The 27,892-nt window shown below is 47.2% G+C and overlaps 1 protein-coding gene across 1 annotated transcript in view; it reads left to right on the top strand.

Moving 5' to 3' along the window:
* The window catches only part of VPS13D (vacuolar protein sorting 13 homolog D), a 256,120-nt gene that overhangs the window by 89,618 nt on the left and 138,610 nt on the right, over positions 1 to 27,892 (top strand). Inside the window, exons 38-49 of the mRNA XM_029945909.1 lie at positions 1,449 to 1,589; positions 3,882 to 4,004; positions 10,449 to 10,554; positions 11,509 to 11,661; positions 14,131 to 14,266; positions 15,749 to 15,796; positions 17,719 to 17,869; positions 17,971 to 18,181; positions 22,226 to 22,473; positions 24,209 to 24,400; positions 24,707 to 24,833; positions 26,471 to 26,613. Of these exons, the coding sequence (XP_029801769.1) occupies positions 1,449 to 1,589; positions 3,882 to 4,004; positions 10,449 to 10,554; positions 11,509 to 11,661; positions 14,131 to 14,266; positions 15,749 to 15,796; positions 17,719 to 17,869; positions 17,971 to 18,181; positions 22,226 to 22,473; positions 24,209 to 24,400; positions 24,707 to 24,833; positions 26,471 to 26,613 (1,779 nt within the window). The remainder of the gene's footprint in view (positions 1 to 1,448; positions 1,590 to 3,881; positions 4,005 to 10,448; positions 10,555 to 11,508; positions 11,662 to 14,130; positions 14,267 to 15,748; positions 15,797 to 17,718; positions 17,870 to 17,970; positions 18,182 to 22,225; positions 22,474 to 24,208; positions 24,401 to 24,706; positions 24,834 to 26,470; positions 26,614 to 27,892) is intronic.

Raw genomic sequence — 27,892 nt, 5'->3', positions numbered from 1 at the left:
AACTGTCTTTAAAACCGCAGGGAGGTCTCGTTTTTCTTACCTATCAGACTGGCAAAAATGACGTGTGACACTGTTATGAGCCGCAGGGCTCTAATTTCTTGCCATTCGGACTGTCAGCGGGGACATCCGCTTTGGAAAACGGGCTGACATGTAGTACGGTTGGGTGTGAGCATACTCAACAGCTCAGCAGCGTACCTCTCCCGCATCTGCCCCCAGTAGGATCTCTTGCTCACGTGCGCTCGGAAACAGATAGAAGACTGGTTAGAGTGGTGTTTCCTCCTCATCCAGGCCATGTTTTTCAGCAGTAGAAAGAGGCCATAGATTGTGGCGTATTCATAAGTGGATTACAACTCAGTGGGGAAAATAAATGTGCCACAGCTACATGGCAGCGATATGAGCGAAGCTCACAGGGACGTTGTTGGGCAGAAATAGAAACTTGCAGAAGAACACATATGTCAGATTCCGTTTATGTAAAGACCGCCAGTAAGACCAGCTCACCAATATGTTCTGAAGAAATGGCACGTGCGTGTGGTAAAACGATGAAAAAAGAGCAAGGACATGATTAAAAATCCAAACTCATGTTGACTTGGAGTTGTGTGGGGGAGGGCTGGTGGCGAGGGGGGCTGACATGGGGGAATGACACTCAGGCTTCAAAGGAACTTCTCATTTCTGTTTCTTAAGCCGAATAGCAGGCACAGGAGTTTGTAGTACTTTTCTTCTTTAAACCCTTTGTACATATGATGTCTTAAGAAATTTGAAAACCTTAAGTTAACGAATTTCCAATTATGCTCTACCTGTTTAATCAACCAGTGAATTCTTTAAAAAATTTTTTTAATGTTTATTTATTTTTGAGAGAGAGAGAGAGAGAGAGAGAGAAAACATGAGTGGGGAAGGGGCACAGAGTGAGGGAGACACAGGATCTGAAACAGGCTCCAGGCTCTGAGCTGTCAGCGCAGAGCCCTACGTGGGGCTCGAACCCACGAACTGAGATCGTGACCTCAGCCGAAGTCAGATGCCCAACCGACTGAGCCCCCCAGGCGCACTGTCCAGTGTATTCTTAATGTCAGCAGGAGAATCAGATCTAATAGTTACTTCAGTCACCTGTTAGTACTTTCCCGTCCTGAGTTGGAGACCCCATTTTGAGTGGCTCAAAAGCAGGTCCTGCCTGCTCTTCCTTAGAGAAGGCCCCTGTACTCTGTGCCCTCCTTCCTCCCACCTCTGGGGACGACCCTGTGGGGCACATGTTTGTCCTCGTGCTCACGTCCTCTAGCCAGCACAGCCGTCTGTGGGGTGACCTATAGCTGAAGATGGTGCTTTTGCTGTGAAACCACATTGGAAATAGAAAGCTCTTAAGCTATATTCTGTTCTTGCTGAGCATTTGTGAACAGTGTTCGCTATAAACTCTCGATATCTGCTCAACAGATGTCTTATTTCCTGTGTTCTTTTAGGCTGGGAGCCATTCATTGAGCCATGGCCGTGCTCTGTATCCTGGCAACAACAGGCAGCTAGCCGTCTCCACCCTCCGCGCCTGAAGCTGGAAGCCAAGGCCAAGCCCCGTTTGGATATCAACATCACCTCTGTACTCATTGGTGAGTGGCAAGTCGTCTCTAGAAGACTGGAACCTTTCTGTACATAAGTCCTTTGTCTAGAAGTCTGGGGCTCCTGGTTTAGCAAATCTCGGGCCCAGGCCAGACATCACTTATTCAGCACGGCTGCTTTCCTGATCAACCCTAACCCCGCCTCACGGTTCTTTCCCACCCAGAGCCCTGGAGCTGGCATCTCGTAGTGATGCCATTAGTGACCAAGCAAGAGTTTCGACCATTTGGGCAACATAAATGTCCATGATAAAAACTCTCTCCCGCACCATGCTTGATCATGGGTTTTTGGTGGTTTTTCTTTTTTTTTTTTTTAATGTCCTAAAAGTGAGTTTAGATTCAGTTCTTTCAGGCTACTCACACACACAATCATTCTTAAAAGGTGTAATTTTGACCTTGTGTTTACAGTAGGATAAGGTGCCTGTACTGTTTCCCAATAAGTTATCATGTTGACCGCACTCTAAAAATCACCGGGCTGAAGGAGCGCCACGCTAACGGTGTGCGTTCTGAACGTTTCTCTGAAAACGTTGACATGTAATTCCTGGATTCGATGTAGTGAGTTGGAACCACTCTATGCCTGTATTTATATCCCCGTAAGGGAAGAGTAACATATCATACAGTCAGGTATTGCCTGCCTCTGCTCTGGAAACTCTTGCTGCCTGAATTACAGATCTACGGGACCTGGCTCTCGGGCCGTCCTGCGGGCACCGGAGTGGTAACGCGCACCGCTGCCCGTCCGCGGTCCTTCTTCGGTGGGCGGGACCGAGGCTGGCAGCATACCACTGGCTTCTTCCGTGTCAGAAGAAGATGAAGAGAACGCATAGTGAAACGAGGCCCAAGTTTATTGATCGAAAAGTTTTACAACCACTGTTTTACATTATCCGATTTCATTCATTAAATTTGGATAATTGATCTCATGATCCTTCGATGCTGTGTTATTTTGATCCTATGTTATTTCTTATATAATGCGCTCACCTGCAAGTTTCGGTAAAGTTTAGGATATTGGAAAGCTACAAGACACAAGGGCTTACCTCGAACAAAAGGATTTTATTGATATTTCTGAGGAGCCTCTGTCTATTTAAAAATGTCTTCCATGGGTGCCTGGGTGGCTCAGTTGGTTAAGTGTCTGACTCTTGGTTTTGGCTCAGGTCATGATTTCATGATCTATGGGTTCAAGCAGTACAATGGGCTCTGGACTGACAGTGCGGAGCTTGCTTGGGCTTCTCTCTTTCTCTCTCTCTCTGCCCCTCCCCTGCTCATGCACACACATATTCTCTGAAAATAAATAAAAAATAAACTTAAAAAATAAATACCAAAAGGCATTCTTGTCTGTGGTAAAGCTTTTTGTTTTTTTACTTCCAATTCCTTATTCTTAATGCCATGCTGAAACCCAGAAATATTACTGTGACCTCTTAGTGTTGAAATAAATCTTCTATATAGCCAACTATTAGAACTGAAAGCCAGAAACCAAACATTCTTATTCTAAGAAGTATCATACCCTAATTTGTAGGAGAGGTCTTTATCCAGGGGTGGTGCATCGTAATTATTTTGTTAACCCACCCTTCCCGTTAGATTTCTCTAAAAACAGTAAAACAGTTCTCTTGGAGAATTGTCAGCTGGATTTCAGCCTCCTGAATTTGGTGGTTTTGTAACAGCCTCCTCACTGGTTTTTCTGTCTCAAAACCTCATCCCTTAGCATGCTATACCACTCTCTTCACAAATTAACTGCCTTTTCTAGACTTCTTTGCTGTATCCCTCCGCCAATATGTTTGCGTGCCAGAGTCACACCAAAGTATTCTGTGTTCTCTAGACGTGCTGTGTACTTTCAAGTCTTAAAATCTTTGCACATGCTCTTCTCCTGGCCTGGAACGTTCCCGCACGCCTAATCCCACTGGTAAACTCTAACCTCTGCTCATTTTTCAAGACCCAGAGCAGAGGTCCCCACATCTCTGAAGATTCCCGTGGACCTTCGTGTATACTGTCCCACGGCTGCCAAAGCAGAATGAGTCTTCCCCTGTTCTGTGCCCCCATTGAATTTTATTTATGACTTTGTTTCAGCTCCTTCCACGTTGTGGGTTTGTGGTGATGGTTGTTTGGTTACCATTGATTTCTTCCAGTGGAGCGTGACTTCTCCAGGGATCAAACTTTCTGAGAACCTAGCGTAGCACCTCGCATACAGTAGGACATTCAACAGAAGCTCGTTTTGCCAGATAGGAATTATTTGACTTGGAGCCTACTCGATCCTTTCTATTTCCATACTTAATATCTTTGGGCGATTCTTTCTAGACCAGTATGTAAGTACCAAGGAATCGTGGCTGGCAGATTACTGTAAACAGGACAAGGAAATCGACGCGACCACATCAGAAGACTGGATGGGCTCTTCGGTGGATCCTCCCTGCTTTGGACAAAGTAAGATTTTTCTCTGCTAATGTCTGAATAAATCACTGTTGACCAACACAGCCACATTTTATTGAGAAACCCAAATAGAATCATCATTGTCTGTGGAAAAAACTACAGGAAATTCTGACCGTCTTCTATAGTTCTGTTTTCATCTTTGCAGGAGACATTTTTCTGGCTCAAAATATTGAACTTTTGATATGGGCTCTAATTCCTCCACCTTTGTGGAAAAGCAAAGGTCTGTGACACATGATTTTCTAAATTCTGGTGACATTGCACACAGGCTGGTGTGCCTGAAAGCGCATCAAGGTCAGCTGTTAAGAGTGTTCCACTTGGCAAATCTTCCCAGTTGACTGGGACTTTTTGACTGGATTTTAGAAACTAACGTTACAGTTTTGCGAATCCAGAGGTACAGAGTTGGGGCATATTCTTGAAGGAAGGGCAGGCAGGATCCCATATGGAAGAAATTGTTAAAAGGAGGGCTCTGTATTGTTCATAAAGAAGAAAAGAATTGAATACCCAGCCTTTTGAAGAATGAGGAGTCCATTTGTTCTCTGTTAACGATGTTTTCTTTCCTTATTTAATGCCTCACCATGGAGTTCTGATCTCCTCAGAGCTGGGGAGAGTGTGACGGCCAACCGCGTGGTCCTCAGTGGTTCGCAAGCCATTGTCCTCCAAATTCAACTCAGCCCCAACTCTTTCAGTGTGGTTTCTTTGGGGAGTCCTGGCTGGGTTTCACATAGCTCATGAATGCTTAAATATTCCATCTGGTCTGCAAACATGTCACGGGGAGATGGATTTTCTTAGTTTATGAAGGATTGGAACTGGTCCGTCTCTCCTCAGGGTGTATGAGTGGACTTTCTATCTGCCTCGCACTTCTAGAAGGAGGGACAAGGAAGTGTCAGCTTTGCTTGCTCTCTGTATTCCCAGGCTGTTGCTTCTGAGTCTCAAGGTCATTGCTTAGGAGCCAGGGCTTTTCAGGTATCATCAGCTTCAATTCTGGCTCCTCCTCGAACCTTCCCAAAGTGTATGTGAGAAGAATGTGACAGTCTCCCCCAGAAGACTCCAAGTAACCTTTGTAATATGTAATATGTCCTAGAGAGCATGTTCCTGAAATTGCCACTCATACAAGGGGAGCTTAAATCCAGACTCCTTGGAAACCTGGGAAGACCTCATCTTCAGGATTCTGACGAACGGTTTTCTATTGTCCTCAACCTTGCACCTTTCTAAAAAACACTTTCTCCTCTTTATAGTTAATAAGCTGCCTTATCTGTGTTAAATGCCAGTGCTAAATTAAAGCTGGATTTTTATGGTCACTTAGGCTGTCAAAGGTATGTCTTTTTAATTAGACATAAATGACTATACCTAAATTTCCAAACCTCTTTCCTATTGGAAGTTCCTGGGTAGCACCACTTCTGGCGGATGGGACTGTATTCTTTCATCGGGCCTACCGGATTAATTGGGGCATTTGTTTTGAAAGTCAGTAGACTCGAACCTTGATGAACCAATCACATCTCTCAGGTCCTGTTCACGAACGTTTAGTCAGGGTCCTCCCAAATTTGTGCATTTCCTTCAGGCCAGCTTCAAAATGAGCCCTTGAAATAGAGATTCTTAATAGGAAATTTCACCTAACGGAGCTGCTGATTTCTCACTGTCTCTTTGGCAGGGGAAAGAAATGTCATTTCTGAATCATTGTTGGCTTTGTTCAGTAAGGGCTGAGATTTCTGCAGGTACCCGGACGGCGTGGCACCTTGCTGAGTTTAATAGTTTTTGTATTCTGAGGACATTTTATGGAAATATCAAATGTAAATATTCTAAAAGCTTCCGTGTTTAATTTCTACTGTAACTAATATTATGAGATCGCTCCTTGGCAGAGACTCTTTAAACTCGGAACACATTTCCCTTGAAATTTTGAGACCTGTAGGGATTAGCCTCCTGCTGCTCCTGCCTTTCCAAAGTGGAACAGAGCAGCCGCCACCCAAGTCTGTACTGACTGGCCTGGGAACTTTTCCATGCCATTTAAGAGTGTATGTGTTTTAAGTGAAAAATCCCCAAAAGGCGTTTCATTCTGTTAAAGAGATCGTGGACCATGTTTTCTTTCCCCGGTTGGGAAAAAAAGAGAGGCGCGCTCCTGTGACACGTCGTCCACAGTAAAAGCCAGTGTAAAAATGTCTCCGCTCACTTTGTCAAGTGCTCTCTTCACTCTTAGCAGTCACTGCAGGGAATGATCCGGTAACTGCATGGGGCTTGCGACTTTTGTACTATGCTCTCTTTGTGCTAATGTTTTGGAGGTGGGTCTTCTCACTCGCTGCATTTATTCTTACCCTCTGACTTTGTCTCTCCTACCAGGCCTCCCTCTTGTCTACCTTAGAACTAGGAGTACAGCCAGTCTGACTAACCTAGAGCACCAGATCTATGCTAGAGGTACAGTATAGCCAAGCGAGGGCTTGCTTGCTTTTCCCTTGTCCACCAGTTTTCTGTGCGTGGGAGCAGAGTGGGGTTCCGCCCGTCGGGGGGACTGTGCTTTAGCCGCAGGGAGGAGCACTTCCAACTGACGAATGCAGCGACTCCCTCTCAGAAGCCAGTGCTGTGCTGACTCTTAACGCTGCGTCTTCCGTCTGTCCCCAAGCCTGGGTGCGTGTGGCTCAGCTCCGCGGTGTACGGTGCAGAAATACCCAGCGCCAGAGGCGATTTCTTACTTCGGAAAGCAAGTAAAGGGAGGAAAGCCATCCTCCATCAGGCAGGGCTTTGCCCTGCACTGATGAATACTCAGTGAACATTGGTTCTTTTTTTTTTTTTTAATGTTTTATTTTTGAGAGAGACAGAGCACGGGTTGGGGAGGGGCAGAGAAGGAGACAGAACCGGAACGAAGCAGGCTCCAGGCTCCAAGCTGTCAGCACAGAGCCCAGCGTGGGGTTTGAACCCACGAACCACGAGATCCTGATCTGTGCTGAAGTCGGATGCCTAACTGACTGAGCACCCCCCAGGTGCCTGTCAGTGAACATTTATTTTTATGGCGATGCAAGTGGGGTCCGTGGGATAGGAGCTATCATGATCAGGAATTAGGCTAAGAAAAAAATTTCCCAGTAAATACTTACTTAGAAACAAACTGTGATTTCTTTAGATATAACGTGAGTGCTTCAGAGATAGAAAATAAAGCAGTCTTTATTTCTGTCTTTGACCCTTTAAGTTTCCTTGAGAATTTGACTAATAAGTAAACCAGACAGGAGAGACCATAAACCTCAAGGACTTGGAATCCCACGATGTTCGCTTCTTCACTAGTTTGAAGGAGGGCAGTTTAATCGGAATAATTTTGTGTTTGTACTTGGCCAACACCAGATCCTGCCCGGGTCATGATGTAGGTTGTAAAAAAAAGACCGTGAGGGCTTCCTCTATTCAGAGCAGGAATATTCACACACGGGAGCAGGACAGTGGGTTTTTTCTGCGAGGTTTTGTCCACATGGATATTTAGGGGGCAGATTCACAAAGGAAACCCCTGATTGAATCTTCACTTACTAATGGATTTATATGCTAGGTTTTTCTACCTCTGTTACTGAATCTTTCAGGAGAAGCAAAACATTATGGTGGATAAAGGCACATTTCTTAGGCTCTCTCAGCCTCTGTGCCTTTATCCACATGAGTAGCTAGCAGCAGACCTGAGACTTCCCTCCATTTCGTAGGATTTCCAAACCAGGTCCTTTCTGGTAGCCTGGACGCTTACACAGCACGTTGATAAGGGCCGCATTGCTCTGTGAAACAAGGCCAGCAGGCTAGAAGGTTCCTCAGCCTCACGAAGCCCAAGTTGCAGTGAGGCGCCTCAGGTTCTCTTGGCCCGTCATTAACCAGCTCTGGTCGCTAGGAGCAGATTTCCTGGGGCCGCAAGGGAATATGCTATTCGCTCTCGGTGTGCACTTGGGAGTTTTGTTCTCTGGTGCCGCGCCAGAGGCGGGTCCACCGCTGGTTTGGAGCTTCGTGCGGGAGACGTCGGAGTTTTGGGTTCGTGAGCACTCCACGTACTCTCAGCGCCGCGAGCCGCTGAAGCCGGGGCTTCTGTGTGTTACCAACGCAAGGAGCCGGGGGCCGAAGCGGTGCGCCTGCCCAGGCTGTGTCATTCCAGAGCGGCCCGCTTGCGACTGTCTGGATGGGGGTTGCTAGCACTTTCTTCTGTGTGACAGTGTGATCAAAGCCGTTTGCCAGCTGTTCTTTTTTAATCTAATTTGCAAATGGAAACTTACAGTCTGGCTCACAGTAGGCTATGAAGGCACATCTGGCTTCTTTTCCTCCTGGGTCCTTTATCTGCTGTCATAAAGCAGCTGTCTCCCCGCATGCCTGGTGTCTCTGGAGGTGCCCCCGTAAGGGCTGTGTGCCCCTGCAGACGCTCTTAAATCTTTACTCCCCCCCCCCCCGCCCCCCGTCACTGGCCTCACGGCTGCTCCTTAATTTTGTACTCAATGAACTTTTTTTTTAAAAGCCAACCTTGTGAATTAAGTGAGGCCATTGGCATGAGAGCCCGAGAAATGGGCACATTCTGGGTGGCCATCTAGGAGATAGTCTAGGAAACTGTCACCATGTGGGGCGTCCCTAAAGACTAACGGCAGAATGTGGGGACGCCCTGCAGACCACTCGTTTCTTTATCGGACCAGCTGTTCCTCAGACGCCCCTGAGCCACTCTCCTTGCCAAAATAGAACTTGCCTTAGCTTGTAATTGCTGCCTTTTTTTTCCCCCCAGCATTTCTAGTAACTAACTTCTGAAAACTTTAGAAGGCACGAAGGGGAAGAAAAGCAAGCAATTGTTCTTTAAAAGGCAGCAGTAATTCCCGACTTCCACAATCCCTGCCCGGACCTACCCTAGCCGTGGGAAAGGGCACAGCCTGGTGCAGGTTACCTTCTTGTTTTTCTGCAGCTGCAGACCATTTGGGTCTTGGTCCTTCTTGGGCTGCCTCTGTGCTTTATTTTTATTTATTTTTAATTTTTTTTAATGTTTATTTATTTTTTAAGGAGAGAGAGATGGAGTATGAGCAGGGAAAGGGCAAAGAGAAAGAGGGAGACACAGAATCTGAAGCAGGCTCCAGGCTCTGAACTGTCAGCACAGAGCCTGACTTGGGGCTCGAACTCACAAACCGTGAGATCATGACCTGAGCTGAAGTCGGACGCTTAACTGACTGAACCACCCAGGCACGCCTGTCTCTGTGCTTTAAAGCTGGCCACATGGTTGGTGTGAGCACGGGGCCCTTGCCTCTATGGTTCCTGCCACCCCTTCCCACCTTCCCAGGGCCATTGGCAGAGGAGACGTGGGCCCTGGGTGAGTGGAGCCTCCTCTCGGCCCGCCGGTCCAGGCCAGACCGCATGGCAGGGTGGTGGTGCCACGGAAGGGTCTCCAGGCACCCCGGGCTCTGGATGGCCGCTCCCAGCTGCCCAGTCTCCCACTTCTCTGTTTCTTAACAGTGTTTCTAGTCAGGGCTCTGGGATTTGGTTCCTTACGGTTTTGTAATTGATCAGCGTTTCTTTCTGGCATCCCTGATGGGAAGCTGTTCTGTGGAAAGAAACCCTATTTTGTGCCCCTTTTTGTAGTCCTGGTAGTGGCTGCGGCAGAAGGTGCAGTACCTACTAGGTTAAAAAAAAAAAAGAAAGAAAAGAAAAAGAAAAAGCTAAAACAACACAACTTTGTAGTTTTCGGATAGTAGATTTTTTATTTTTTTAATTTTTTTAAATTTTTGATACAGGGAGAGACAGAGCTTGAGAGGGGTAGGGGCAGAGAGAAGGAGACACAGAACCGGAAGCAGGCTCCAGGCTCTGAGCTAGCTGTCAGCACAGAGCCTGGCGCGGGGCTTGAACCCGCAAACGTGAGATCTGATCTGACCCGAAGTCGGAGGCTTAACCGACTGAGCCACCCAGGCGCCCCTCGGATAGTAGATTTCTGATCTTCCAGGCAGGGAAGGAGAAAATAGTAATTTAAGGGAACAGAAAAGAATGTTTTTATTTTGCTATGATATGACTGAAGTGTAGCTGGTCTAGAAGGGGCGTCTTTGTTCAAGCACAGGCATTTTGGACAACGTGTACATAAGGCTGTGTGCTATATCTTGCTACACTCCAGGTCGCTTCCTTAGAACGTACGTCTTGGGACTCGTGGGGGTCCATTTCCCTGTCTTGCCTCCAGCCCGGGTAGGGCCGGGCACCTTCTCCTGAGTTCAGGCCCACAAGAGTCGTGGGAGGCGCGGGGGCTGGGAGCAGTCCCACATCTCAGCCAGTTGTAGGGGGCCGTCACCACGCAGCAGGGAGCAGAGGACGTGGAGACCCCGAGTGTCCCGTCGACACACCTGTGGTGGCTCCATCTCTGCCGCCGTTGGCCCCTTTGCACGGGGGACAGTTTGGGGCCCCGCGTGCGGGTGCGAGGGGGGAGGTCCCTGCTGCACAGATGGCGGCGCGTGCTCACGGCCTCCTTCCGTTTGCCCATAGCAGAGGTGAAGACCCCCAAGCGCCGGCAGCCGTTTGTCCCGTTTGCTCTGAGGAATCACACAGGCTGCACTTTGTGGTTTGCCACCCTCACCACCACGCCCACCAGGTAAGGAACGCCTGCTGCCGTGTCCCCGCGAGCCCGACAGAGCAAGGTGGCCCCTTCCTGAAGCCCTTGCGATTGTATTTGAACCGGTAACGTGCTATCGTGCTGAGATCTGTGAGGGAGGTGGAGTCCGTGGCCAGAGCAGTAGGTCCTGAGTCCGAAGTATCCAGATTAGGATCCTGGCCCTGGTGCACGTTATGTCTAAGGTCGAAGTCCAGCAAGTTAGGGATGTGAGTAGGAAGTCTCCACCCCCCACCCCCTTTGAAAGGAAGCTATATGTGGCTATTAAGCCAAACAGCCTGCATTTTTCTTCTAAGACGGCTTTGAAGACACCCCTGCCATGTTAAACTCCCACCAAGAGCTCTCTTCCAGACTTAAAGCAGTTCAACACAGATGCACGCGGGTGGGGTGTGCAGAACAGAGTTTACCTGGGCCGGGCGAGAATGTTCTCTGCCAGCTTTCTGCCTGTGTAGACCTTGGCTCAACCCTGCAGACACACACTGATCTTTGCCATTTAGGGAATGAGGTGCGTGAAGTAGCAGAATCAGCCAGCTCGGAGCCACGTTTCTCCTGCCTCCGCTGAGTATGATCCTGCTTCAGGGGAGATGTTTATCTTCCAAAAGCAGTTTAGGTCTGTTCCATTCCAGATCGTCACTTAAAAACTACCTTTAAAACTCTCAACTGAGTTTACACATCTCCCCGTGTACTGGGCTCTCCTGCTGAAGGTAAGCAGCTGGGCAGTGATCTCTCCGAGCTGTTTCTGAGGCTTCGTGGAATCTATGGCTGTCACAAAGATAATGTAGCTGCTGACCTTTTAAGTCATCCTGGTAGCCAGGCTCCAGGGCCTTCTTGCGTAGGTCAGGGTCCTGGAGGGTCTCTGCCCGCAGCACCGAGCTTTGGCAACAGTGGGCTGGGAGAGAAAGAGGGACAAGCTGGTGTCGTCTGATCTGGTTCCAGGGCTGCGCTGTCCCACAGCGGGAGTCCAGGGCTCGTTCCAGAAGGGAACGGAACATTTCTTGATGATGCTCACAATGTTAGCGAGTGGCGCGAAGTCCTCACGGGTGAAGAGATTCCCTTTGAATTTGAAGCAAGAGGAAAGCTAAGACACAGGTAACGTGTGGCGTATTTTCTTCCTGCCCTCAAAACATAGTGTGTCTATCCCTCGTGTTGGACCTTTTCACTTGCCTTTATTAATGATTTTATGTATCTATTATTATTATTATTATGTTTTAAATATTTATTTTGGGAGAGAGAGAGCAGGTGCATGTGTGTGAGAGCGGGAGAGGAGCAGAGAGCCAAGGAGACAGAGAATCCCAAGCAGGCTCCCAGCTGTCAGCACAGGCCTGATGTGGGGCTCGAACTCACGAACTGTGAGATCATCACCTGAGCCAAAATCACGAGTTGGACACTCAACCGACGGAGCCATCCAGGTGCCCCTAATGTTTTATTTTTAAAAGGTGTTTTGAAGGTCAGTATTTCCTTTTGCTATCGTGGGCCCCACTTTGTTTCCGTTAATATTCCCTTTATTTGACACGGGAGCTGATGACCGGTGTGTTTCCCACAATGTGGTCGAAAGATAGAGGACAGGGGCGCCTGGGTGGCTCAGTCTGTTAAGTCCAATTTCGGCTCAGGTCATGATCTCATGGCTCGTGGGTTCAAGCCCTGTGTTGGGCTCGGTGCTGACAGCTCAGAGCCTGGAGCCTGCTTCGGATTCTGTGTCTCCCTCTCTCTCTGCGCCTCCCCCGTTCATGCTGTGTTTCTGTTTCAATAATAAATAAACATAAAAAAAAAGAAAGAGGACAACTGTCAAGTTCATTGTATCCTAACCTCGTTTTTATGATGGAGTTGCGACATGATTTTGTTGTGTGTTTTAATTTTTTTTAATTGACGTATGGTCGACATACAATGTGACTTAGTTTTGGAGGTGCCACCTGGTGATTTGACAGATCTCCATTAGGCCATGCTCACCACCGGTGCGACTGCCATCTGTCACCATGCCGTGCTCTTCCAGTGCCATCGACTGTCTTCCCCACACGGTGCTTCTGCCCCCATGACCTAGTCATCCCATACCCGGAATGACATGAAGGCTGTCAGAGCACATTGGTTTTCGTCCTGAGATGCGCATGTGCCGCCTGGCACGGTAGTGGTTTCAGGAAGCAGGACCAGTAGCGATAAGGACTTCGGATTCGGAGGCGGATAAGGACTCCTCTCGGGAGCCCGCTGGCCAGGGCACTCTGCAAACAGCCAGCCAGAGGACTGGCGCCCGTATGAGGGGAGGCTCTGTCTGCTTACTGGGAGGTCCTAAAATGTCCTACTATTGGCAGACACATTTAAGCGGAAGGGCCGTCAGTGGATAGCGAATAGGTTAAGGTTTTAGCATTTGAGCCTCATCCCCGTTTCCAAGTGGGGCTGAAACTGAAGAGCTCGGCTTCAGCCTTTTGCGGCCTGACCGTTCGTGAGCTCTCAGTCCCTGTGCAAACCTGCTCCCGAGTCCAGCGGCTCCTCCTTGTGTGCCCCTTGGACCAGCGCACACAAGCGAGTCCCTTGTGGCAGGTGGTCGGGACTTGTGGGCCCCCTTGCTGACCACACAGGAAAAGTGGACTTTAGAAAATCCCCGTGCTGGGGACGTGTGCCCGGAAGCCACGGTAGAATTTCCAGGGATAGTGGTGAGCTTTTTCCTGTTCCGCACAGTTCCTGGAGGAGCGAATTACAACAGCGCTGGCTGTACTTCATAATCAGCACGGCCTCCGTGGTGACAGAGGGGTATGGCCTCTGTGTCATTTCCGTTTTCACATACACATCTAGTAACCCATTTCAAGTCCCACCGTTCTGCTTGAATTCATCAAAATAAATGCCTTCCCTGGCTTTTCTGGCTCTCTGGCACACTGTCCCCCACTCCCGGCCTCCCTCCCCCTTTCCTGTCAGCCCCAAGTCCAGTTCCCCGTTTCAGGCTTCTGGCTTGAATTAGGCGAAACCTAAAATAGAATTAAATGTGCAATTTCCTCCCGTTCGTCCTGTTCTGCCCACTGGCTTCCCTGCTCCAGCGGCAGCCAAGGGCTCCAGGCCTGAAGCTCGAGGGCTCCGTCTCTCATAACCTGCCTGTAGTCTTGTAGGACCGGCACCAAAGCAGCCGAATGTGGTTCCGAGAGAAGTGGGGAACCAGGAGGAAAATGTCATGTGTGCATCTCCCAGAGTCTGGTTGTGTGACGACACTGCTGGGACAGCAGCTTTACTGCCCCCCCCCCCCCGAATGATTACAGCTGGCGTCGTTTTATCGGGGTGGGGGCGGGGGCGGGTGGGGGCGGACCCGGGCTTGTGCACAGGACTCACGCAGTCTTGTACAAAGGGAGGGTACGCGGCGCTCTGGCTCAAGCTCTGTGGACCTTGCACTTTTGTGTTCAGTATGACGCCCGCTTAAAAATGTTCTCCTGATTCTTCTCAAGTTAGGTAATCCTCAAAAAGGCTTAGCCATCTGGGCTTTTACGTCATCGTACAGTAAATCAGATTTGACTCTTTGCTTCCACTTTCTTTCCTTTTTGAAGATGGTGCTTACCGCGATTTCCCATGTTCTCCCTGTAGACACACCCATGCCCTCCGGATTCACCAGCTGCAAGTGAGAGTCAACGGCTGGGAGCAAGTGAGCCCGGTGTCCGTGGACAAAGTCGGGACGTTTTTCCGCTATGCAGCGCCGGATAAGAACTCCTCCTCCTCTACGGTGTGTGGCCCTAGAATGGGTACTGGGTGGCACCACGGTGCCCCGACCACCTGCCCTGAGAGCCAGTCAGACAGGCGGAGCCTGTCACTCCGCTCTCGTGAAGTCTGCTTGTCCCTCGTTGCCCTGAGCTCTAGGAAGTACATTTTGGGTTTAGTCATAGGTGGGCTAAGTCAGTCTAGATAAGCCGCCAGGGGGTGATTTCAGCGGAGAAACACTAAGTCTAAAATTGGCGCTAACACACATTGCCTCACCCGTGCAGGGTCCAGACCCACCTCGTGCTCGCTCAGCCCACTGGCGGCGCACCGACCGGCTGGGCGTGAGCGTAGGCGCTCCGTTTGCACACACTCTCTGCTTCCCTTGCACACCATCTTCTTCATGTTTCCGTAGTGCCATTCCTTGATCCTTCCAGTTCTGTGTCTCTGAGTCCTCCTTTCTGGCATAACGACAGAGGTCCACCGTTGTTATTTATGTTCTGATCACATGTCCTCTCACACACCCCCGACCCGCCGTGGCCCCGGCCCGCAGTGTCGCGGGGCTGCAGGGCCGGCCTGGGCGGTGATGCGGGCCACCTCCCTGTCTGGAACATGCAGGTCGAGGCTGGCATTGCGGCTGGTGCAGCCGCCTCTCACCCAGCACCCGGTCCTACTTACTGGATATCCTGTAGGGATCCTCACACTGTCCTACAGGGGAAGTGTATGCGTTTCGGGAGCCCGTGATGAAGGGGAAAGTGGAAAGGCATCACGGCTTTCCTCATGCTCCCTTTATTCATGAAAAATACTCTCAAAGAACACTGTTCTTTCTCCGCTTCCTAAAAACATTTTTAATGTTATTTCTGAGAGAGAGAGAGAAACACAGAGCATGAGCGGGGGAGGGGCAAAGAGCAAGGGAGACACAGAATCCAAAGCCGGCTCCAGGCTCCGAGCTGTCAGCACAGAGAACAGTGCGGGGCTCGAACTCATGAACTGCGAGATCATGACCTGAGCTGAAGTTGGACGCCCAACCACCTGAGCCACCCAGGCGCCCCTCTCCACTTCTGCTCTTGTGCCCCAAGTTTCTTAGCAAACTTCTTTCCAGATGACATTCTGGAGGCTTTGGTGATGATTTTGGCTAGGCTTGTGTCCCTCTCGAAACCCTCTGGAAACTGGTAATTTGTCTTTTCATCAGGACTTTCTCGAAGTCTTGGTTCAAAAGATGGAGCTCTTCATTTTGTTGCTTATTAGTAAGGAAAGGAATAATTCCCCCCAGAGATACCTTTCTGTTGTATTGATGTGTCCTGGAGAAATTTCATATATGTGGGGTGGTTGTAAAACGAATATTGTTTTTTTCCATATCCTCTAAGATGTTTTCTCTTTATGATGGGCCACACTTGACCGAGACTATTTAGAAATCCCCCCCCTTTCGAGCACATTCCATTGTCATTGAATTTATGGATGCCTGTCAGCTGACCTCTGTGCTGACTCTGACTTCTGGAATCTTTCTTAGATTGGCAGCCCGGGCAGCAGGACGAATATTATTCATCCTCAGGTCTATGTGAGTATGGTTTTCCTGTGTTGTGTGATTACTGACTACATACACTGCATTTCAGCCATACGTAGATGTCCTGATGATCTCAGGACTTGACGACCTATGTGTGAAGGGAAGGTACCTCCGTCCTCTGTTAATGATTACTTTCCTTTTATAAGAACCTGCAAGAAAATGTTTGAACCAACTTGGTACGTTAGACCTCGTGTTAACAGGGGAGGAGGAGAAAACGCCCATGTTGCGGTCCAAGGTCCCCTCCTCTTTCTAAGTTACAATATAAACTTACCCGCTGTGGCTGTATGCATTTCCTGGGTCTTAGTTGCAAGAATAATAATGGAAAGATAATAAGAATGAAAACTAGTAAGGTTTTCTTTTTCCATTTGGCTTTTGAAACATCACCAGAAGATGACATTAAAAAACTGCTTTCAGATTTTTTGCTTATACTTTCTTCTGATGGTAGTAGGTTTTGTAATGTGAGATTTCAGGTGTGCTTAGCAACAGCGGTATCAAGATTTAAAACTTTTGTTCCTGGGCCTTGTCTGTCTTTACCGGGCTGGGCCTTGTCTTGGCTTTACCAGGCTTGGGCCACCAGAGGCTTTGGTGATGATTTTGGCTGGACTTGTGTCCCTCTCAAAACCCTCCAGAAACTGATAATTTGTCTTTTCATCGGGACTTTCTGGAAGTCTTGGTTCAAAAGATGGAGCTCTTCATTTTGTTGTTCATTAGGTCGGTTTCCACATAGTGTTTGTTTAAAGAAAAGCTTGGATGTGGTGTCATTTGTTTCTCCATTAAAAAAAAGCATCGTCCGTATGTTCTGGACACTCGTTGAAAGAATGATAGTTGTAGAAACCTTCTCTTTGGCGTACCTGATGTGGGGTTTTATACTTTCAAAAAAGACAAAATTGGGTGCTCGATAGTAAAACAAAATGTGTGTTGAATGTGTGAATGAACGCATGGAAGAAGAAAGTTAGTGGCTGCAACCCGAGACCAAAAATAAATTACTTCCCTCCGCTCTGTTGAGTTTCGGAATCTCGGTGCCTCATTTATGAAAGTGTGATTTTTGAACAGAGCTGAAAAAGTTGTGAAGAAAGGGAAGTTTGATTTTAAAGCTCTTTGAAATACAAATGTTGCTTTTTCTACAGGCATGTCAACGAATTGTGTGTGGGTCTAGAGTGTTATTTTTATGACATTAAGGAGGGAAAACCTAATTACTCCTATAAAAGGCATACCAGCACGGACAACTCTTTCTCCCACACTCTGCGGATTTTACCAAGACAAGCTCTAATCTCAGAGGACTTCCTTCTGTTTTTTCTGTGTGTGTTGGGTAGTGTCCAGCCCATTGTTAGTGTTCAAGGAGTGTTTCTCCTTTAATGTTAATCTGGGAGAAAAATACCACAGCAGGTAAATCATCTCATGTTTTTCAGTCTTACCTCAGTGTTTCTGAACGTGTGGTTGCTTTGGATGATCTTTATTCCCCTCCAGTAGAGTTGAAAACAAGTGTAATTCAGAGTTTCCATATAAGGGCTGACGTATAAGAACCCAAGGGCTTAGGGTAATTTCCAGCAGACAGTTTCTTATCAAATTGCAGGAAGTTTGGAAGATTTAATAGGTTATTATGGGTCTTTGTTTCTTTATAATGTGTCTAGAGGCCTTGGACTGAGATTTCTTTGTGATACACTGTGCGATACCATGTCTGAGTAGAGTATCTGCCTTTTTCTAGAAATGTTTCAGCTTGGCTACATTCACAGGGTTTATCTATGGGATATTCATGCCTCTTAAAGATGAGAGGTTTTAAGGCTTAATGACTAATTTCACTGAAGGGTTATAGTAATAAGATGCTTTTGATTTAGACATCCTAGCTGGTACTGCTGTACTTTGTGTGCTTTTTCACGAGCACAGCGGTGGTACTTTTATTCCTGCCTTCTCCACAGTTCTCTTCGCTCCCGCCCGTCCGGGTGGTCTTTGCCGTGACGATGGAAGGCAGTGCTCGGAAAGTCATCACCGTCCGGTCTGCCCTCATCGTGAAGAACAGGCTCGAGACACCAATGGAGCTAAGACTGGATAGCCCTTCAGCTCCAGACAGTGAGTTTTGACATAGTCAGTCCTCCTTTTATCCTGAAAAAGTCAAATTTTGGGGTGGGAGACCACTCCCTGAAGATGCTGACCCTTCTTTTCCATGCCAGAGCCGGTGGTGCTGCCCGCCATCATGCCAGGGGACTCGTTCGCTGTGCCTTTACACCTCACTTCCTGGCGGCTTCAGGCCCGGCCCAAAGGGTTGGGCGTGTTTTTCTGTAAGGCTCCTATTCACTGGACCAATGTAGTGAAGACCGCAGAGGTCAGCAGCAGCAAACGAGAGTGCCACTCTATGGACTTGGACAAAAGCCGGTTCTTCAGGTATGCACGGCAATGGGATGGCATGTCAATTTTGCTTTAAAAAAAAAAATTCATAGAGTTTCTCTCTGAGGACCCTTAGTGATGCAGTTGTGCTCATTTAAAATCCTGAAGTTTTTTTTTTTCTTTTTTTAGTTTATTTTTTGAGAGAGAGGGAGCAAGAAGCAGGGGAGGGGCAGAGAGAGAGGGAGAGAGAGAGAATCCCAAGCAGGTTGTGCACCGTCCGTGCAGAACCTAACACGAGGCTCGAACCCATGAACTACAAGATCACAACCTGAGCCCAAATCAAGAGTCAGACGCTCAACCGACTGAGCCACCTAGGCGCCCCTAAAATCCTAAAGTTCTTATTCCTTGAGTTCTTGTGTTAGAGTTGATGAGGATTCAGGGGTTCATCTCGGGTGGGGGTGGGGCTTCTCATCTAATAACGGACCAACACACTACTCACACACACATGTAAGATCGGAAACTGGTCTGTGTGCATCAGCGTAAAGAGAAGAGGACATAGGACATGTAGAGAGGGGAGAAAAAGATATGACCAGTTCCCATTCCTAAATTGAGAAGCAAAATCCTCGGGTTAGGAGTTTTCATATGATGGATATCAGGAATTTGGATGAAGGCTTATGTGCCTAGCACTGACTTTCCTTGGGGACCTTGACAAAATTATCCAATCATTTAGACTCCTGTTTGCCCTTTCTGACGAGTATAAGTAATAGACGTTTCCAGATTCGGTGATGGAAGAAAGCCTGCCTTGGTATCGTTAGATCCTTCTAAACTTAGACTTTAAACTGACTTGGACTAGAGGCTATAGGCTATAGTTTTCTCTGTAAGCTCACAGAAGAGGTACAAGAAGAATGTAAAGAATTCCAGTATGCCCTTTACCCGATTGGCCATTGTTAACAGACTGAAAAAGGAGAAATAGGTAACTACACAGACATAACCGTACTGTTTTCACACTTCTCTGTCAGTGATTTACACAATAAAAACAATAAAGAGATGAAAGGATTTGAACAGTGCTGTATGCCAGTCAGCTTGTCATAACTGACGTTTACAAAACACTCACCAGCGACTCCAGACTGTACGTTCCCTTCAAGTATGTGTGCAGCAGCCCTCAGGAGAGACCATCTACTGGGCCAAAGATCACTAAATAGTAAAAGAATTGAAACCATACACAGTATATCATGATCATGATAGAATTAAAGTGGGAGTCCGTAACAATAAGATGCCCCTAAAATCTCTAAATATTTAGAAAATTAAACAGTACATTTCTAGATAACCCAGGGGTCAAAAAAGAAATCACAAAGGATATCAAAAATATTTTGAACTGAAAATAATAAAAACTAGACATTAAAATGTGGGAGATACAGCAAAAGCAGTTCTAGAGAAAAATAGTAGAGTTGTTTTATTTTGAGAAAGTCTAATCTTAAATGTTAATTTTAATGCTCTTATTAGAAAATAAGCAAGATGTAGAGTCAATGATCTAAGCCTCTACCTGAAGGTAGAAACCAAAATAAATTAGAAATAGGAAAACGACATGACAAAAATGTGTGGGGCTCAAAAGAAATAGAAAACAAACAATAGGGAAAATCAACAATGTCCAAGTGGCTTTTTGAAAAGATTACTCAATTTGGTAAATGTCTGTAAGACTGAGAAAAGAGGACAGAAAGAAAACACGAATTACCGTATAAAGCAGGAAAAGAGGAGACATTACTATAGATCCTACGGACATTAAAAGGATTAAAAGGAGATTCTGTGAACAGTTTTATACAGATAAATTCCACCCTTGAATCCTGGAATGACAAATTTCTTAAAAAATGCAGATTACCAAAACTGGCACAAAGACGTAGCCAAATATTTGTTAAAGAAATTTAATTTTTTAAAATAATTTATTTTTTAATTTACATCCAAGTTAGTTAACATATAGTGCAGCAGTGATTTCAGGAGATTACTTAACGCCCCTCACCCATTTAGCCCATCCCCCCTCCCATGATCCCCCCAGCAACCCTCTGTTTGTTCTCTATATTTGAGTCTCTTCTCTTTTGTCCCCCTCGCTAGTTTTGCTTCCCTTCGCTTATGTTCATCTGTTTTGTATCTTAAAGTCCTCATGTGAGTGAAGTCATATGACACTTGTCTTTCTCTGACTAATTTCGCTTAGCATAATACCCTCTAGCCCCATCCACATAGTTGCAAATAGCAAGATTTCATTTTTTTATTGCTGAGTAATACTCCAGTGTGTGTGTGTGTGTGTGTGTGTGTGTGTGTGTGTGTGTGTGTGTATAATATGTTTCTGTGTATATATTATATATATATGTTAAGCTTAACATCTTCTTTATCCATTCATCTGTCAATAGACATTTGGACTCTCCATACTTTGGCTATTATTGATAATGCTCCTATAAACATTGGGGTGCATGTGCCCCTTTGAAACAGCACACCTGTATCCCTTGGAAAAATACCTAGTAGTGCAACTGCTGGGTCATAGGGTAGTTCTAAGGAAACTTAATTTTCAATTAAAAGCTTTCCCATAATGAAGACTCTAGGCCCATGTGGCTCCACTCGTGAATTCTACCAGACATTTTAAGAAGAAATAATACCAGTTTCAGAAAGCAGGGGAGGAGGGAACAGTTCCTCATTCATTTTATGAGGCCAGAATATACCTGATACCAAAACTGACATAGATGTTATTTAAAAAAAAAAAAAAAGAACTACAATCCAATATTCCCACACGAGATGCAAAAATTCCTAACAAAGTATTACCAAATAGAAATTCAGCAAGTGAAGTTTATTCCAGGAATGTAAGACTTTTTGAAAATTGAAATATGTAATTTACTGCATTAACCTAAAAGACTAAAAGAGAAAAACCCATCAGATGATCTCCTTAAATGCCAAACAAACAAAAAACATGTGATATAATACAACACCCATTCATGATAACGTTCAGCAAACTGGGAACCAAAGGGAATTTTTATCGTCTGCTTAAGGGCATTTGTCATAAACCTGCAGCTTCCATCATACTTGACTTTTTTTCCTTGAGATCGAGAAGCAGGGATTTCATTTGACATTGCAGCAGCAGTCCTAGCCATTGCAATAGGGACAAATAAGTATGTAAGAAATTGAAAACGCTTAAAGGTCTGAAAAGAACTAAAACTTGTTATATGCAAATGACACAATCATGTATGGAGAGAAATGTGGACTCCTTAGGAAGATTATGAGGCCTAATACATTTATCAAGATTTCAAGATTTAAGATCAACCTCTAGGAATCAATCGATTCTTATATTCTAGCCCTGAACAGTTGGAAATGTGATTTTAAAAAAGACACCACTTAACAGTAGCACCAGAAAACATTAATTACCCAGGAATCAATCTAAGGAATTACCTGCCAGCCTTCTATGCTAGAAGTGACAAAACGTTGCCAAGAGATGTTGAAGAAAACCCAGTAACTAAGTAGAAAGATAACAAAGTTCATGGATTGGAAGACAAAATGTTGTTAGGATTTCCGTTCTCACTAAATTGATCTGGAGATGTGACCCAGTCAGCTGTCAACAGAATGATGAATAGATAAAAAAATGGTGTATTCATATATTGGCATGTGGATCGGATACTGATGCATACAGCAGTGTGGCTGCACCTTGTAGCAACCTCACTGTACACACAAAAAAGCCAAACACACGGAGTAGCCTCTCCTGTATCATTCCATTTACGTGCAATTCAAGAAAAGGCTCAACCAACAAATGGGTGGTAAGTATCAGACAGTAGTTGCTTCTTTATTAGGAGAGGATGTTGCCTGGAAAGGGATAGGAGGGAACTTTCTGGAGTGAGAGGAAGATTCTATAACTGGTGTTGGGTCACGGTTAACGAGGTCAAAACTCACCAAACAACATTTAAAATTACACACCTTACTGTGATTTAATTATACTTCAGTAAATGTGTTTGAGATCGAAAATTGTAAATACCGGTTCTGTGTTAAGTTTTCTCACGTTCCACTAAGGAAGAAAAATTAAAGTTCTTTATTCACGCTGATGGTTTTTCCACTGCTCTGTCTTCATAGGTTTTGCGTGGCCATAAAGAAGGAGAATTACCCAGATTATATGCCCTCAAACATATTTTCTGACAGTGCAAAGCAGATCTTCAGACAACCCGGGCATACCATATACCTCCTGCCAACCGTGGTCATCTGCAATTTGTTACCTTGTGAACTTGACTTTTATGTGAAAGGAATGCCAATTAACGGGACCCTGAAGCCTGGGAAGGAGGTGGCCCTCCACACCGCCGACACCTCCCAGAACATCGAGCTGGGTAAGGGCTTCATCAGACGATCGTCTGATCGTCTGTGGTGATGCCATGGAAATGCCTGTGTTTCGTGATCATTTGGTAAACATTTTAGAGAAAGTGTCACACAAATGCTGTCTCAATAAGCCTACTCAAAGGATTTATGCAGTGGAAATAAAAAAGCTTCTTAGAAAAGTATCAAAAGAAAAAAACCTGAACAGATCAAAAGGTTTACAGAGGAAGCACTCAACAGAGCCTTTTTACTTGGATTGATTACATGATGTGATTTCAATTTTTTTTTAATGTTTTATTTATTTTTGATACAGAGAGAGACAGAGCATGAGAGGGGGAGGGGCAGAGAGAGAAGGAGACACAGAACTGGAAGCAGGCTCCAGGCTCTGAGCTAGCTGTTAGCACAGAGCCTGATGCGGGGCTCGAACCCACGAACTGTGAGATCATGACCTGAAGCGAAGTCAGAGGCTTAACCGACTGAGCCACCCAGGCGCCCCTATGATGTGATTTCAACAGGGAGCCATTTTATCTTTTCAAACCATGCTTTTTCCTGGCTATAAAATGTGCAAAATCCTACGCCTCTCCTCCTTTCAGGAGAGGGGGAGACGTTTGGCCTATGCTCTACTCCGAGCGCCACATCAAGGGCTTTCACACCCGCCGTCTTGCATAATCCTTAGAGCACTAGGTACCCGGCTTGTTTACCGACGAAGCAATTGAGGTCTGGGGTGTTTCACGCACTTGGTGATTCTCAGCTCTAGGGATAGATGAAGTCAATGTCAAGAGTCATTGTATTTACAGCACTTAAAGGAATCGTGTGGTTTTTTTTAAAGTTTATTTATTTTGAGAGAGAGACAGAGAGAGTGCACACATGAGCAGAGGAGCGGCAGAGAGAGAGGGAGACAGTGCAGAGCCTGGCGTGGGGCTCAGCCCCACAGACTGTGAGATCATGGTCTGAGCTGAAACCGAGAGTCGGAGATCAAACTGACTGAGCCCCCCAGGTGCCTCAGGATATATGTTTCTTTAAGGTTGTTTTAGACACGTTGGAAGGATAATGACATAGATGTTTGTGTTTGGACAGTTTCCTGAGCGGTCTCACTGTGTCCCCTCATTCCATCTTACTGTCCCTGTCTCAGAACCTCACAGTCCTTGAACTGAGGCAACCTCTCCCACAGTGTTTCCTGGCCTCTGTGGAAAGTGGAGCGTCCCCCCACTCCCCACCCCCACCGCCGTGCACACAGCCAGCACTCTTACCTTCCCGGTTGTGCTGCACCTGGGTTGTCTCTTTTAATAGCAGCCCCGCAGCGGGTCTACTGGTATTCTGCCCGTTTGGCGGACGAGCTTTCCCCACGTCTCACAGCTGGTGAGGACAGACTGGGGACTGGAAGCCAGCCAGTGTGGCTGGAGAAACCTCAGCTCTTACCCTGGACTTGCCTGTAGTGCGTTTGCAGTGCCCCGCTCAGCGCCTGATGAGGAGGAAGCCCACAATAGTCATCGCTGTTATTGGCAGGGTTTTGGTATTTCCATCCTTCTGATGGTTCAGTTCAGACGCTCATGTACCTTCCAGGCCGTCTGGTCTGCTTCGTGTTCATCTCGCCCCAGCGCAGGGGAAATGGCCATTCTAATGACATTTTTGCCAGTTACAAGTGTAGTTCCTGATTTTTCCAAAAAGCATCCAGTTTTGTTGGGCGTTGGGCTATTTGGACAAACGAAGGTGAGAACCCGGGAAGACAGTAGCTTGTATCTTCTTCAGGGGTATCACTGGAGAACTTTCCACTCTGTAAAGAATTGCTCATTCCCCCGGGAACCCAGAACTACATGGTAAGAATGCGGCTCTACGACATCAACCGGCGGCAGCTGAACCTCACCATCCGCATCGTGTGTCGAGCGGAAGGATCCTTGAAGATCTTCATTTCTGCTCCCTATTGGCTGATTAACAAAACAGGTACGTCCAGCGGCTGCTCAGCGGGGCCTTCGGCGTCGGTCATGGGAATTCAGATTTATTTGCTCAGCTAACCGAGTGGAGCCAATGCAAATAGATGACTTCAGCAGCCTAAGCTGATGAAATTCTCCTGCTTCCATAAGTGCTTCATCACGGTCAAACCCGTCCTGTCAGACAACAGACTGAGCCCACGAAATAAATTCAGTTTTCACTCTTCTCCCCCGTGACGGATCTCTTCCCCTTTACCACGCACATCTGTCTTGCACAGACCGGGTGGGGTTGATGTACTCTCTCCCCTCCCTCCTAAAGGGTTGCCGCTGATCTTCAGACAGGACAATGCAAAGACAGACACCGCGGGCCAGTTCGAGGAGCACGAGCTGGCCCGGAGCCTGAGCCCTCTCTTATTCTGCTACGCGGACAAAGAGCAGCCCAACCTGTGAGTACAGTAATTTATGGAAAGGGGAAGTAAGCTCCTAGGCGAGGGAAGAAATTAGCAAAGGCCCTCGTGTGTCCATGTAAGTAGAAATATACCGTAGATAACAATCCTGACTTGGCGGGGGAGTAGGACCATGACCTAATAGGATTTTTGGGGATCTAATTTCTGTGTCATTTGATATTGAAAATAAACCATTTGGTGGGTTTATAATGAAAGCTAGTTTTATTTTACATGTATTGAAGCAGTTCTATTCATAACCCTGCCAATGAAGAGAGCGCCCACGGTCCTCGGCCCGGTTTTCTCCTGCGCGGAGCCCTCCTCGCAGGCAGCGGGGGCTGGCATCAGAGGGGACACGGGCTGGCCCCTTGGTAAAACATCGCCCCAGTGACTCAGTCCAGGTCGTTTTGTGTGAGGTTTTAGAGTCCATCTCTTTTCCCCTTGACATAAACAGTGCAATTTCAGGGCCCTCATTGCACATTTAGAGGCCGGGAAGAGCACCGGTTGTGAGAGTTAGGTGCCCTGGCCTCTGAACACGCGGCGGGAGCACGAATTCCCTTTTGTTCTTGGTTTTGACATTCTGCCCTTTATGGGAGGCTTCTCATTTAGAGCCTTCCTCCGAAGAGACCTGAGCGCAGCCGATGGCGCTACAGTGCCATTTGCTGTCACGGAGGAGGACAGCAGCCTTCCTCGGGAGGCTCGGGGCACGCCACGCACCAGCAGGCGCAGACATGTCTCCCAGGAAGGGCTGCAGGCTCGGCTGGTCCTGGAGTCGGGGGCACCGACCGGGGTGCTGGACACGGTGGGAGGTACAGACAGCCACTCGGCACAGTCAGCAGGCTGTGTGGCAGGCCTTTCCTGAGAGGATTCTGGCAGTGTCAGATCCAGGACTGGACGTTTGTGACACAGTCTGACTTATCCAGGGAACTCAGCCGTTCCCAAAGCGTTTCCACGTTGACCACCACATTCGATCCTCTCAGTAGCCCAATGGATTAGACAGGGCAGAAAAAATACTGTTTTACTTTAAGATGAGGGAACTGAGGCTCGGAGAGAGTTACTCGCCCAAGGTTATGTGGCCCATTAGCGGTAGTCCCGGAACGCACGTTCAGGAATTAAGTTTCCAGGATCCGTGACAAGACACTGGGCCACTTAAGGATGCTTTGCCGCTGCAGTAGCACCAGGCCTGAGAAAGAACGTACCGTTAGCTACATCTTTTGTGCTTCTGTGCGGGCAGGGCCACGTACACACTTTTCTCGTGCCTTCAAGCTGTTTGACGAACCCTTGAAACACCCGAGATAGGAGAGTGTTCGTTTGCCTGGAATTCTTGTTTTTCAGAGGAATAAGGTATTGGAGCATTTTCCTTGTGATTTCTGCTCATAGAATCATTGTCTTTTCTCCTAGTGTGTCTAGATATAGACGCCAGTACATTTCCCACATCGCGGTGCCGTAGCTGCCTCGAAGATAGAGTTTTGCGCCCTGCTTGACTGGCCTGCTGTGTTTGGGAACCCCCGAGAGGGAGGAAGAGCCAGTGTTGGGGCTCTGGCCTCGGGTGACGGCTACAGCAGCGCTCCCTGCTTGGAACAGGGGGATGAGACTTTCCTGGTGGCTGAACGCACGTTTCTCTGCTTTCTGCCCCACAGCTGCACGATGCGCGTCGGAAGGGGGATCCACCCCGAAGGCATGCCGGGCTGGTGCCAGGGCTTCTCCCTGGATGGCGGCAGTGGCGTCCGAGCTTTGAAAGTCATCCAGCAAGGAAACCGCCCAGGGCTGATCTACAACATTGGTGGGTGAACACAGGGAGCAGCGGGAGAGTCAGAACCGCGGGCCGGCGGCCTCGGGCTTGGACGAATACGCGGCCGGACACTTTGGCCTGGCTGCAAGCGCTGATTTTCTCCGTTGGCCTTGGGTCAGGCGTCTGTTCTCTGAATGCTAGATTGACATCAACGCCGATCTGTTCTCCTGGGGATCTCAGGAGCCACGCAAACACTGCCCTTTTGAGGTCTGGGGCTCTGTTTAGTTTCAGACTCACCTGTGTTAGGAAAGTATCAGTTTGGCTTGAATCCTTGTTTTTCATGGGAATAATAGGAACACTTAGAATGCTTTTCATCCTCCAACCATTTCCCACGCATTCATTAAAACTTGCAAACTCTCAGAGGGTAAGCAGCATTGTTCTTGAAACTGAAGCAGAGAGGTTAAGTGACTTGCCCAGATGCAGAGGGCAAGTCTGGGTCAGAAGTAGGATTATCACCGGGGCATACGAATTTGAAGCAGAAAATGTAATAAAATGCACTTAGCGGTTATAGTAATTAGAAGCCGTAAACAAGCTTAGCTTTCAGGGGTGGAGAGTGGTGAGGGAAGCAGGGGACACTGCGCCTGCCTGCCTCCTGGCCATCAGGAACACTCAACTCAAAAGATTTTCTGAAGAGTTAAGTTTGATTTAAATATGTCTCGGGTTTAAAATGTTAGCAGTGTACCCTTCCTTTAGTACGTAATTTCTAAAGATCTCAGAAAGCACTGTTGAGTGTTGGCTGTTGGAAAACCATCTAGAACCGTGCTGTCCATTGCACTCTCCGTGATGACGGCGGTGCTCCATTTTGCTCTGCCCAGCACTCCGGTGCTAGCCACACGTGGCTGCCCAGCACGTGAGAGAACATTACTGAGAAGCGTGGTGAGTGTGACCAAGAAATGGAACCGTTCGTTGTACTTAATTTTAATGGATTTAAACAGCCATTCATGACCAATGGCAGGTGTAATTGGACAGTGCAGATACCAAGGTCACGGTATAGAAGGAAGGACTGAGGAGGTGTCATGAAGCTGTTTACCCTGAATCCCATGGAGGGTCAAAGGTATATTTTAAGTGTTTGAGGGCACATTGCAAGAGTCTCTTCCAAGTCCAGCTTCCTTTTCCTCTTTTTGGAACATGAATTTGTATGCATTCTCCTTAGACATGAGAGCTGTCTTCTTTAAGGTTGGTATTTTTAGTAGAAGAAGTAAACTTTCTGTGATCCTCCAGCTGGGGATCCTTCCCTTCCCCCTCCACTCCCCTCCCCTTCTCTTTCCAT

Source organism: Suricata suricatta, chromosome 8, assembly GCF_006229205.1.
Source record: "Suricata suricatta isolate VVHF042 chromosome 8, meerkat_22Aug2017_6uvM2_HiC, whole genome shotgun sequence".
Taxonomy (NCBI): domain Eukaryota; kingdom Metazoa; phylum Chordata; class Mammalia; order Carnivora; family Herpestidae; genus Suricata; species Suricata suricatta.
The sequence above is the reverse complement of the archived record's forward strand: the minus strand, read 5'-3'. Positions and strand labels throughout refer to the sequence as shown.